Genomic DNA, 13,901 nt, shown 5'->3' on the forward strand with positions numbered 1-13,901 from the left:
TTTTCTGTCTTTTTTTTTTTTTCCCTCCCCAGTAATAAAAGATCAACTGAATAGAACTCTAAGAAATCTCAAACTGCTAAGGGAAAAGCAGAAAACTGACAAAGAATGTTGCTGACTGCTCATTTTCATTTTAAAATGTCAGCTGCTGGGCTCACATCACCACTGATGCATGCTTTAAAATAGATGTGTACATCAGGGGACCATTTATTTGCAAATCAAAATAGATCACCTTTTCAATCCAGAATGTGTCCCACAGTAAGTTTATTCCTTGCTGAACTTTCACCTACAAAGGCTGTAAACATTATCATTTGTGGGAAAGCAATGCATCATCACAGTGATTTTATCTGCTCCTTCATGTTGTATTTGGCTCCACAGCGCAGGAATTTCCACAGAATGCCAGATTGGAAGGGACCCCAAAGCTCATCTGGACCAAGCTTTCTAGACACCAGGGGAATTTAGGAAATCTTTCCCTTGGAGGTTTCTGAGTGTATCTTCCTCAGACTGTGAAGGTAAAAGCTTTCTAACAGCACAAAGCGATAATCAGAGGTTCTTAGCTGCACCATCCCACCAGGATACCAAATGGCTGCTCCAACACACACTCCTTACATAGGGTGAAGCTAACCTGGCCAGTTGTTTTCCATTCTAAATAGCTTCTGACTCCTTCAAAGGCCTTCATCTCAGTGCACACTTAAATATAATTAACACCAATCTGAAGCCTTTCTGGTACTCTCTTTTCACGAACTGGATAGTTGCCTGCTCACATCTAAAGCACTTTGATCTGATTGAGATCACATTGCCCAAGCTGTGCACACCTTCATTTCCCACCTGGCTTCAACCAGCCTCATCCCAATGTACCGCCTGACTCTCATTCTGCATTTATCTTTAACTCTTCTCATTTCTCTTTGACTCTTTAACCACCTACATGCATTCAAGATGTGTTGGGTGCTTAAATGAATTGTTTCTTCAATAGCTTCTTTGCCAAAACAGAATGAAAACGCTCCTTCTGTTGCTGATGTCTTGGGCAAAACTCAGAAATCCTAGGAATTCCTTCTTATGAGGCAAATTAAAGAAGTCTGGAGATCTGCATCATTGTTTTGAGTGTGCCATAAATTCACATTTTCCCAGAGGAAACTAAGCATTTTGAGATTCAACTTTGCTCCTGAAGAAGGTTAATTCCTTCTCCAAAATTGTCAGAGTGGAAGTTGTTTGGTGCTTGATGGTTGGCTGGTATTTCAAGTGGCCATTCCTACATATTGAAGAGCTAACAGAAAATTATTGTGAGCCCTGCTTATTTCAGTCACTCGATTCCATTACACATTTGAACAAGCTTCACAGCCCCCTTAAGTGTGGGCAATTAGGAATGAGGCTGCCTTGCACGATTTCTGTTTTAATTTCAGTGCAGTTTTCAAAGTTCCCTGATTATTCACACACTATAGAGACTATGGTTTCATGAAAAAGAAAATGCATACCTAGTTCTTCTTCAGTTCTTTTTATTTTGGGACACCCACTCACATTTACTCAGGGCCAGAAAGATGGCCAGGTGTTTGGAACACCTCTGCTACAAGGACAGGCTGAGGGAGCTGGGGGTGTTCAGCGTGGAGAGGAGGCAGCTCTGGGCAGACCTAATAGCAACCTTCAGTGCCTGGAGGGGGCCTACAAGACGGATGCAGAGAGACTGTTCACAAAGGCCTGCAGTGACAGGACTAGAGGCAATGGCTTCAGACTAGAGAAGAGCAGATTTAGGTTGAATGTGAGGAACAAGTTCTTTACTATGAGGGTAGAGGAACACAGGAACAGGTTGCCCAGGGAGGTGGTTGAGGCCCCATCCCTGAAGATATTCAAAGTGAGGCTCAACATGGCCCTGGGCAACCTGATCTAGTTGAGGATGTTCCTGCTGACTGTGGGGAGATTGGACTGGATGACCTTTGGAAGCCCCTTCCAGCCTGGACCATTCTGAGATTTATTCTATCAGACCTGCTCTGATTTCTCATGCAGTTCATCACCAAGTTGCAGGTGGTATGATCTGGATCAGAAAGCATCATCTGGATGACAAGCCACAGTGCATGCAATTGTCCTGCATTACAGGACATCCCACAGCAACAGAACTTGGCAGGAGGGAAAAATATCCTCTTTACTGTTTGTTCCTGATAAAATTCCCTGGAAATACATCAGCTGGAGATGGAGTGAAAGCAGGACTCTGAATATTTCTGCTTTCATGGTATTCTACAGTGAAAAATGTCCCCGAAGGCTATTAGTGTTTCTCTAGCATGTAGAAAGAGCAGTTTAATTAGTGCCAGCTAATTTCCTCAAATCTTGTAATACACTTAAAAAGTTAAACAGAGTAAATCACTCAGAAAGGATTTATTCAAGCAGGCTGGGTCACAGGCCTCCATGAGTCTTCTAGACCACGTGCAGCATCTGTGGATAAGCTCAGGAATGGATCACGTCTGCTTTCAGCACTGCCCCTGCACTCCAGCAGTAAGGTTCCCTTAACACAGCAGTGATTTCCTTTGTGAAAAATCTCTCTGGCTTCTGCAGACAGCTGACATCCTCTGGTTTTACTGCTTATCCTCACACAGGCCACACCAGAAAATCATTGTTGCGAAAGCAGTTGTTCTGCTGTCCATCAGGGTTTGCTACTGCTCATCGTCCTCTGAATGGTAGGAAGAGAAGGATGCTACACAAAGTTTATTGCTGTTTGTTGCCTCTACAGGTCTACTGTTCCTGTGCTTAATCTACTTCTCAGCACTTAGAAGCTTCTAAAAAGTAATGGTGAAGACCTAAGTAATTTATCTGAGTTCTCTGGAGCTGTCAAATGGTTTACAAGGCAAACACAACAGAGAAAAAGAGAATGAAAATGATGTGGAGAATGCAATTCTGGTAATTTCCATTTGATTTAGTAGGAGATTTGCCATCAGCATTAAGGGGCTGGGCTCCATCTGGTAACCAAAGCAGGAGTGGAGACTCTGGACCTAAGGACTGACTAGCAAAACACACAAGTATCAGCTGTCAGAAAGCACACGGATCTGTGCACAGCTTCATGTGTGGCTCCAGTGATTTCCATTGCTTTGGGATTAGAAGGGAAGACACCACTCACAACAGAGGGAAAAGAGGCTCCTGGCGAATGCCAGAGCAGTATCTTTCCCTTTGATGCTTCTGAATTTGTGACACATCTGAAGAAAGACAAGGAAATAGCTGTCTTGAATCTCAAAGGAAGAGGGAAAAATTCAGTTCCAGTTATGAGTTTCCCCCTTCATTTAAATTATGAGATGACTGAGGTACATTAAGCTGGTGATGGTGCATGATATTCCCTGGGCCATGCTATTCTTTTACTTTAAATCCATTTGATGGGGCTTTTTAGGTCTTAATTAAGGAGAGGAAGAGAAGTCTAAGTCAAGTAACACTGCTTGTCAAAATAGAGTACCACCTTAAAACTTTGTGAGTATTAACTATCCAGGTTCTAATATTTCAATAAGTAGCCTGAATGTTGGGAACACTGAGACTTTGATTCTTTTTTAGAGTCATGCAAGAGCTTGTCCCTTCTCAACACATCTGGTCGCTTTCTTCACACAGCACCTAAGAAGCTCCTAAAAAGATATAGCCTGAAGTGTTACACTTTATCTTCTAAGACTGCCAACAAGGTCTGGAGTCAGGAAGATGGATCAAACCTGAGATCTGACCTGAGGCATGCTTGCCATATCAATTATTGATACACCATCCTTCTCTCAAATCCAAACAAAACTACCTTTGCCCTCCCCTAATGCAGGAGGTTTACAAGCCTGTGCTCGAACAACATGAAAGCACTGCCAGTCGGGGTAAGCACACTGCAAAAAATAATCCTGCACTTCTCCTAACTGTGATGAGTCATTTTCTGCACTCCTTCATAGCTGTCAGGAGGTTTGAAGGCAGCAGCAGAAGTAAGGAAACCAAAGAGCTGATTTACAGCTGACTTGGACGAACACCACAGCCTCATCGTGCCCAGCCACGTTCTCAGCCTTCACCGAGACGCGGTAGATGCCAGGGGTCTCGTAGCGGTGCCGGATAGGCTCTCCAGTCATCGTCAGGTTCACGTAGATTGCCTTGAAGCCATCTCCGAGATCCACCTGGTATTTGGTATTCAACATATCACCCTAAAAGGAAAATGGATCAAAAATATTTTCAATGGCCAGAACCAAAGAGAAGACAGGAGACATGATCAGAACCATCTCCCGAAACACAGCGGCATTTGCAGTCCTAGCCAGATGTTTTGACTTCATCGCCCCAGTGGCAGTAAAACCATTTGCACCCACAGCAGAGATTTTAGTGCAACAGATGTTGTGTGCATTGCTGGAGGCTATACCCAATGCCCACAGGAAGGTGCAACTTGAATATAAGGCAGCTCAGCTCCTAAACCAAGTTGTATGATGCAGGAACCACCGCTCTTACAGCTGGACACGAGCTGACAAAGCAGTGCAGGGAAGCCCCAAGTTCTGCAGTGATGCTCATGTGATTGAAAACAACTGAATGTTGCTTTAGTGAACTGCCACTCATCCAGTGAACTTCCAGCTAATGTAATTATAAAGTAAATCCAATCAGTTTAGACCTTCTAGAACAGTACCTTCTAACCACATCTTCTAAGTGTCAACCATGTGGTCTTAAAATATCCAACCTGGGATCTTCCCACACTTGTGTTACATTATCAAAGGACAATGAAAGCAGGTTGGAGGCACATGGGGGTTGAGCTTTTCTTCCTAGTAACTAGTAATAGGATGAGGTGAAATGGCCTGAGGTCATTCCAGGAGAGGTTTAGGCTGGGCTGATGGTTGGGACCCTCCAGCTCAGCCTCCCCTTCTCCACACTAAACAACCCTGGTTCCCTCCACTGCTCCTCATATTGCTCATGGTGCTGCTGCTCAAGAGAGCTGTATGGATGCAGTCAGAGGACAATTCCTTTCAGCTGTAAGCAGCTACACTGCCTCAATACTGCCCTGCTTCCTTGGTCTCCAGCAATGTGCTCCTGCTTGCTTGCTACACACAAGGCCATCACAGTCATGCAATTAAAACACACTGCAGGGCCAGGATGATAGAAAATTCTCTGTACAAAGTTGATTAAACCACCCTTTCTTGGCTCTAGGAAAGGAACCCGTACAGCCATATGCTAGACAGTGACCTGAAAGGCCATCAGAGCAGAGAAAAGGGGGCATTCATTGAGGTTACCAAAAATCACTTCCTCAGAAGCCACTCTCTGAAATATATTTATATCAAAATCTAACCTCCCAAAGGAGTGGTAATGTAAAATCAAAGGAGGCAAGAAAGCCCAGAACTTGCACGCCCTGGCATCACAAAGGGAAGGAGAACAGACTGTTGTTTGGTCCTTTTGTTATTGTGCAGTTTGGTTGATTTTCTCCCATGTTTTATCAGATGAAAGAGCATTGCTTATGAAGCAAAAGAACACCCATAATAAGGAACCTGGAGGGTTATCAAATACCTAACCATCACATTTCAGCACACATAAAGGACCTTGAAAGCTTCTTCAGTGTGAATATTTTTTTCCAAGTAACATCTTGCTTTTGACAACAGATGGGTAGCATTTAGTGGAGGAGATAATATGTTATTAAAGTTTAATGCAAAAGAGATGTCTCCTTGCCAGCAATGTGCCAGTAAGGGGAATCTCTTTAGATGACATTAGCTTGCAAACAGTTCTTGTTTGCTTTTTCTTATGCTAACAAGTATACATGTATATTCTCTTCCAGGTGAGACAGAAACCAGTGTTGAAAGCAGGAGATGCAAGCTTCTCTTAATGCTTTACTCTAATAGCTTCCCTACTCTACAGATGAGAGCATTGTCTTCAAACGACCAAGGCACTTCTGTTTCCCTGAGGAGGAAAAACAGAGCAGTGGACAGCAAACAAAAGAGTCCCATAGGGAAAAGGCAGCTGAATCTGAAAGGAATTGGACATTTTTCACCTTGGTCAGCAGAGAAAAATGGTAAGTTTTGGTTCATCCTAGCAGAGGTGTTTCTTAAACTTAATAATTCATTATCATTTTCACAATCCAATACTGTGATAATGATAATGAATTCTCATTAGAGTTTGTTGCACAGATTAAGCCCTAAGCAATGCCCGGGACATCGGAGTACAAGTGCTATTCGTAGCCATAGAGGGCAGCAAACTGCTACATTTCTTCTCAATCTGCCTTGCACTTGGATGTCCCAGGCAAAGAGCTCCTCAGAAAGCACAGCACGGGATTCCCTTCCAGACCCCTCACTTCTGCAGACTTCTGAACAGTTTGAAATGTTTTATGAATTGCCACAGAGATTCATGAAAGCTTTAGTATGAAGTCAAACTGCTAGTCAAAATCATGAGAGTCCAAATTGCAACCAAATGCTCTGTTCTACTAACAAACACTTCCAAACAAATTACAAAAGGCAGCAAACTGCTGGGGCCCAGCAAGCCTTGGGACTCAGAGCCTGGGAGCTCCGCGTTCTGCATGCAACCTCTTTGGTTCCATTACAGAAATAAATCCCCAGTGCCCAATTTATATCACACAGGTTTGCCAAAACGTGTGAACTTGCTTCAAGTTCTGGTAGATCAGTGGGGTTAGCCAGGAACCTGCAGTAACCTGAGCACAGCAGTTACAGCCTAACGCTAAGAGAAATGCTTTGGGAAACGGGCCCAGGGCGAAGGATTCATCCCAAAGTTACTCACTGCTGTTGGTCAGGGCCTCAGGGCATTGTCTCTCTCTCAATAAACCAAAATCCCACACCTGGCAGCACAACTAATATGTAATAAAAATGTTTTTATGCTGTGCTATTTGCTGGTTCCTTTAAAGCTTTGCCTCCATTCCTTTCTGAAAGGCAGAGTTTCAAACCCAGTCAAACCAGAATATTAAATATCCTTTGCATTTCTGTTCTTCTCTGATGCAGCAGTTGAAATTGTCAGTCCAAGGAGCCTTTTGGTAATTGAGTCCCTTTGATTTTCCAAGAAGCCTTTGCCTTTATGGAATAAAGACAGACTATGCTGCTGAGGAGATGTGTCCCATTCGGTGGTGATTCACTGAGCTTACTGGATTGTCTGATTCAGTTGAAAACAGATGTTTCACCATTTAGAGAGCCATTTCAGTTTTGTTTCAAGCACAAATTGATCTTCATTCAGCAGCAAAGCAGGCAGGAAAGAAGGGAACCCTAAAAAGATCAAGGAACCTGTCATGAAGCTAATGTTCACTACTACCTGCTCTTGTCTGACGATGAAGGTGATGTCTTCCCCAGGCTTAACAGCCAGGCTTTCTTCTCTGATGCTGATCTGAAGTCCCCTGGGAGCAATCAGTGGACACATGTGCTGTGCTAAGTTCTGCTGCAGGTCTACACCACCTTCACACACATTAGAAACAACTTTCCTGTACCTGCAAAAACAGTAAGCAGCAAGCATCGTGAACTGAAGGTGATCAGGAGGGTGCCACCAGAAGCACTAAATGTGAGTGGGATGGCAGCTGATGAATCCCTTGACTTCACAAACAGACAAGATTGTAGATGAAAAAACCAACTCATGATGAGGGACATTGCCTTTATTGAGTAAAACCTGTGGAAGGAAAAGGGTGTAGGGCACCACAAGGGTTCCATTTGCATGCCCTGGAAGACTCTGCCTTTTCCCAGTTAGAGTCGTGCCTGAGCAGCCCCTCCAGGAGCTAGACAGTCTGCTACCCTTTCTGCTATATCCTTTCCTAGCGTTTAACAGTCTTCATTGCTCTAGAGATCTTGGTTCAAACCCCCAAATCAGGAAGAAATTACACAGAGCAGCTTCTGCATTAGCCCAAAGCCAGCTGCTTAACTGCTGCTCTCAAATCCATGCGTTTCTTAAAGCACTTAAAAGTGTTCATTTAACATAACAGTATAAGAGAGTGAAAAGCCCAACACTTGAGAAAACCCTAACAAAGACCTGCTTGGATGTGTACAGTAATTATTTACAGATTGGTTTCATTCAGGTATGTTATTTTTAAACATCCTTTAAAACTGGAGTCAGATTTCGCTCTTTTGAATTCCTCTTCTGTGTATCGCAGCTGTCAGCCACGACTCAAAAGGCATCATTTTCCTCAGCAAGGCAAATATACAGAGAGACCCTGATTCTATTGCCAGATTTGACATTTCATTCATTTGGTTCTCATCTTCACAACTGACAGAGATGATGTTATGATAAGCCAGAATAGATGCCAGCTGCAAGTTATTCTCAGCACAGACGTCAGACCGCACTGTAGTGTATATTCTATGTGGTATTGTTTACCAAAGCTTTCCTTTGATTCTGAGTGCCCCATATGGGCAGCAAAAGAACCTGCTCTTCATGGAATTCCTTACCCTTATGGAATTGAGAGACTAGGATGTACTGTGAGATGTTACTGGCTCCTCAGAGCAATGCATTGGATTCAAACTGAAAGCTGGTCGGAACACAAGTAATGGGCTGAAAGAGAAGGCTCTGGATGGACATTCCTGTCAAAAGGGCAACAGTGGCTACAAAATGGTACAAGAAAACATTTTAAAAGCCCAGCTGAGAACAAGGCTGCTTCCCCTCTTCCCAAGTGGATTCATTTTTGAACTGTTCTCACCACGTAAAGTAACATTTCTCTTTCATTAGTCTGCAGGAAGCTTCTGCCCCAAGTCAGAGTCATAACTTTTAATTCCCACATTTTATGGTTTGCCTGATTTACATTTCCTTCAAACCACCTCTCTGGCCCATGGTCCAAAGGTTCTCCCTCTCTTTGGAAGCCTCTGCAAGCCAGTGGAACACAAAATCAGCTTACCCAGTGCTGCTGGTGTATGCCCGCCCCAACACACAGTCTTCAGGAGGTGCCTCTGGGTTAAACCAAAAGTCAGCAAAGCATTTGCTGGACTCTGACTTCAGCGGTGCGGAGCGCTCAAACCCATAATCACTGGAAAACATCAACACCAAGAGTGTTACCAGCTCCACTTCACTCAGCACTCTAATGTGGTGTGGATGAGAGTACATTTTAAAGAGCAAAAAGATTTTTTTTTCACTTATTATTCTACTGGCTGAACATAAAAGTTGATAAAGCCAGCTCTGTTCTAAGGGTAATCTCAATGGGAGTTGTACACACTTGGGGACAAATTGGTTGTGATTACTTTGTCAGTTCTGCAAAATTAACTCTCTCTGTAGCTGAGATTTCTTTTTTAAAGGTTTCCTTTGCCACTCAGACCAACACATTTCTTCTGGGTTTGTGTTTTGGTTTGCTTCATTTGCAAATAGAGAGGGCTTTCTTGCCTTATAAATCAATCCAATGGTCATTTTTCAAGTCCTGATCAATAGAGAAAACCCTCAGGAGTTGTTCAGTCAGGTGAAGCAAACACTTAAAACATGGCAATGTTTTTGAACAAAGGCAAATGGGCAACTAACCTGCTCTTCAAACAACAGCTTGCCTATTTGTTCATACACAGCTATGTGGGGAGAAGGGCAAAAGGAAGCAAATAAATCCATCTCAAACTCTAAGCAACTATTTATGAGCAATAAACCCAAATGTCCACAGACAGGCTCACCATAAGAAATCAGAGTTTGCACATTCACAGACTCTGGATGTGAGAGCTGATGTGAAACTTCTCCCTTTAATGCACCAGGATGAAATCTTCCTCTTCCGAAAGCTCCTCTGCTGGCCCATGATGCAACGATCACCCTGAACAGCAAAAGCACCAGGCTTAATGCACACCATAACCCACCCCACACAGACATGACCACATGTTGTCTTGAGAAAGGCTGCCATGAGCTTGACTCTCTCATGTTCAAAACTGAAATGTACAGCTATAGAAAGCTCTCATCTCCACTGCTGTTTACTATGGACCATTGCAGAGTTGCAACACTCACTGTACTTTGGGGCACAAATTTGAAGTACATCAAAATTCAGCTGCACGTTAGTCCATGGTTCAGAGTGCACAATGTGGGCACAACCCTACAACTGGATACTTAAAGATTCACTGTAGATGCAGATGGTTGACATTCTACTTAAGTCATCATGTCAACAGGAAGCACCAAGCATGTGGACACAAGCAGAATGAAGACTGATTGAACATGCTCTACTGGTAACTCTGTCCAAGTCATTTTATTAGTTTGTGAAAGACATTTCAAAGCCAATATCCAAAGATACTGCTGCTTTTTAGGCTCAGATCTGAGTAACATCCTTTGTAAATACACAGCTTTCCCAAACCAGAAATATAAAATGAAGCATGAGAACTAGTAAATGGGAGCTAGAGCAACACAAAATAGTGTGCAAAAATAACCACGCCCCAAACTCTTGCAGAAAGAGAGAGAACACATGTACTGGAAGAAGCAAACCAGAATAATCAGAATGATTCTGAATGAGTATCACATGTCCCATCCACTTAATGTAAAGCCCCTCCTCACGTTGGTCTCTTTAATCAATGCAGTGTATGGAGAACAAAGCTGCCCAGGATTGGATTTGGCCAGAGCACCAGGATTAGCACAGCTCTAATGCATTACTGCAGACATGGCATTGCCCAAAACAACTGGGCTCCGTTACAGGATTAGCCCACGGAGATCCTGAGCGACTTCTGGAACGAGCTTTACTCATGGCAGTTTCTATCTGAGTACAGCATGTGGTCAGGAAGTTGGCAGAACACACGGCTGCATGCTGAAATGGCTTCAATCAATATTGCACACTTCAGTTCATGGCAACTGCTGCAGAATCCAGCAGGACCACCTATTATTATGGCAGAACACCAGATACACTTCTGCCTTTCCCAGGACACAGATCACACCACCAAAGGGAACACAAAATCCTCTCTCATTTTAAAGTCTTGTTAAATCGGCAAATACCCACAGAAGGAGATCCAAGCTGCAGATGTAGCATCCAAATTCTGTTTCAAAACATTTCCCTAGCACACAGTTCTGCAGGAAGCTGAAAGCCAAGGAAAAGCTGGGCAGTTAACACAAGACCATGAATACCTGTAGGTTTGTGAGCTCCCAAGACTCATAGTCATCATCAGTGCACTCCCTGGGGAAAGAAGGTCTGAAGTCCACCTTCACCAGCTCCCAGTCTGAGCGGTAGCTAATGTGTCCGAAGACTCTGAAGAAAAGGACCAGAAGTAAAACCTTACTGCAAAGAAATAACAGAGCTGAGATTCACAATTTCAGCTCTGTCTTTCCCTTCCCACTTGCGTGGTTTGCTTCTAAAAGACCCCTGCTTAATTTTCCTGCTGCTTTTATTCCTCTTGATATACAACGTGTCTGCTTAGAAGACATTTGCAAACTGAGTCTGAAACCTTACAATGCAGAAATACAGCTCAGAGATGAGATTTTATTTCTTGCCCCAGCAAATTATCCAGAAATTCAACTGGAAATTTACTGCTTTCTCTCATTTGGCAGCCAACAGCTTTATCTGCTGTCTCATCATATGAAGCATTCCGAGCTCTCAGGTTGTGATGGGGAGCTCAGACCGGGGAGCAGAAACCGGGAGTGCAGGATTCAGTTTCCAGCTCTGTCACTCATTACTTATGATTGGAGTGCAACTTTCTCAGTTGGTTTTGTTGCTTTGTGCATTTCCCCCTCCCCCCCAACTTCTGCAGATTTCAGATGGCAATTTGCTGTTAGTATCATAGTATCAGTCAGGGTTGGAAGGGACCACAAGAATCATCTACTTCCAACCCCCCTGCCATAGGCAGGGACACCCCACACTAGATCAGGCTGGCCAGAGCCTCATCCAGCCCGGTCTTAAACACCTCCAGGGATGGGGCCTCAACCACCTCCCTGGACAACCCATTCCGGGGCTTCACCACTCTCATGGTGAAGAACTTCATTCCATGTTTCATTCCATGTTTGAACTCACAGCAGTGTCAGGAAGTTGTGTTTGTTTCCAGTGAATACACTCTGTCCACACATGAGGCTGAAGAAGTCTGCCTCCTCTTCATTTCAGATAGTGCAATAGAGAATAAAAAACAGCCACAAACTATATTTTTAGGGGGGGAGAAGCGAGTGGGGAGAGGAGGAAAAAAGGGAAATCTCCTTGCTTTAAAAACCAAGGTGCACTTTCAGAACAGCCAATGCTTTCCCAGTCAGTATATTTATTTCCAAAACAAAATGAGTAAGTATGACATGCAGCAACAAATTAGAAAGGATAAAGATTTGGGCACAAGTCAAATATATTTGTGGTTTGTATCAGGCTTACGTGGCTTACATGCCAAAGAATTTAAGGTTGATTCTGAAGCCAACAATTTCTGTGCAGTTCATACTGCTCAGAGTTCATATTCCAAGCTTTAACAGCATTCTCCAAACTAATTCATTCCTTTTGTTTTGCCCTAAGTTTTGTCCAAATCCAGACACAGCAGGAATGGTAGAGTTTTGCTAAAAGCCCTCTGCTGTGCACAGCCCTTTCTCTTGTCCTGAATTCCAGGTTCAAAGTGGAACTAGGGTAGAGCAGAATGATGAATGGGTGAATTCTCTGCAGCACAAAGCCAGTATCATCACCCTAAACATCTTCCCTGGTAGATAGATGCAGACTGTGAAGTCTACCAGAGAGGTTGAAATTAGTCCCAGGGGCTGAAGAGCTGTAATGATTTCCCCCTTTCCTTCCTGATGCCTTTGTTTCTCCTCAGCCATAGCACAGAGATGTAGCATCCACAGATTACTGCCTGCACTGCTCACATTACAGCAAGCAAACAAGCCATGCTCACAGGAAATTCCACCACCAGAAGTGCACTTAATTAAACAGCAACATGTGCTCTTGGTTTGTGTGGTTTCTTGTAAGGCTCTGAGATTAAAGAACTTGGACCATCCACTTCCTTTCCTTCTAAATGTACCCATGGCTCACCAGCAGAAACAACACACAAAAATTAAAGAAGGTGTCTGATCCACTAGCTGGATGTGCACACAGGTGTGTGGTCCCACTTCACCCATTGAGACCTAAGGTTTGGTTCCTTTTTCTGGTTCAGCTGGATCCTGAGAGGTGCTGTCACCTTATAATCTCAGTCACTGGTATTTACATGCTCAATAAAGAGACTACCTAGGTGGTCTCAGGCTTTCCCCACAAAGCCTGCTGCAGTATGACTGGCTGTGCTGACAGGCATGAAGTGTCTTTTGCATGCCCAATACCTGCACTTTCGGATTTCAGAAGTTTTTTTCTTCTCCACACAAGCTACTAACATAAGGCAGACTTCACCATGTGCTTACACAGCTATCTACCTCAGCAACGTTTCTTTGGGCATCACCAAACTTGGTTACATTTCTTTTATTAACTCATTTATCAACAAATATGTTCAAGTGCCAGGAGCCAAGTCCTGTCAAAGCTTCACTCCCACCTCAAGCAAAGTATTTTCTACAGATGAAATTTTCTTCATGTCAGCTACCTCGGGCAGATTAGTAAGAAAAACAGAAGCAAGGAGATGGTTGGTTGAGTTCAATGCAGAACAGAGCAATGAAGTTCTCCTGAAAGCATCAAATAAAATCTCTGAATTATCATAATCACCTTTGAGACCTCACAGAGGATGAAGGTGACTCTAGATGACTATGGAAAGGGAAACATTTTGTATGTATCTATATATAGATGCACACAGGCATATAGAGGTGTGTATATAAACCCACAGATATGTGCTACTTTGGGCTGGGATAGAGAAATTCTCTTCCTAATAATCTGGGGCTGTGTTTTGGATTTGTGCTGAAAGCAGTGCTGAGCATACAAAGATGATTGAGTTGCTCCTGAGCAGTGCTCACTCACAAAGCCTTTCTGCTTCTCACACCATCCCACCAGTGAATAGTCTGGGGATGTGCAAGCGAGTTGGAGGACACACAGCTGGGCAGCTGACCCAACACTGCCTAAAGGGCTCCTCCACACCATAGAAAGGTGAGGGGAGAAGAAGGAAGGGAAGGGAAGGGGGCAGAGGGTTTTATCTTCCCAACCAACCATGCTGTGTGAT

The 13,901-nt window shown here is 43.6% G+C and overlaps 1 protein-coding gene across 1 annotated transcript in view; it reads right to left on the reverse strand.

Annotated features, from left to right (window-relative positions):
• Positions 1–13,901, reverse strand: part of SORCS2 (sortilin related VPS10 domain containing receptor 2) — a 626,507-nt gene that overhangs the window by 32,218 nt on the left and 580,388 nt on the right. Inside the window, exons 15-19 of the mRNA XM_068149669.1 lie at positions 10,939–11,059; positions 9,519–9,652; positions 8,768–8,896; positions 7,207–7,378; positions 3,944–4,130 (exon numbers count right to left, since the gene is read on the reverse strand). Coding sequence (XP_068005770.1) covers positions 3,944–4,130; positions 7,207–7,378; positions 8,768–8,896; positions 9,519–9,652; positions 10,939–11,059 — 743 coding nt within the window. The remainder of the gene's footprint in view (positions 1–3,943; positions 4,131–7,206; positions 7,379–8,767; positions 8,897–9,518; positions 9,653–10,938; positions 11,060–13,901) is intronic.

Source organism: Melanerpes formicivorus, unplaced genomic scaffold (assembly GCF_026170545.1).
Source record: "Melanerpes formicivorus ecotype bairdi unplaced genomic scaffold, bMelFor1.0.p_v2 SCAF_18, whole genome shotgun sequence".
NCBI lineage: Eukaryota > Metazoa > Chordata > Aves > Piciformes > Picidae > Melanerpes > Melanerpes formicivorus.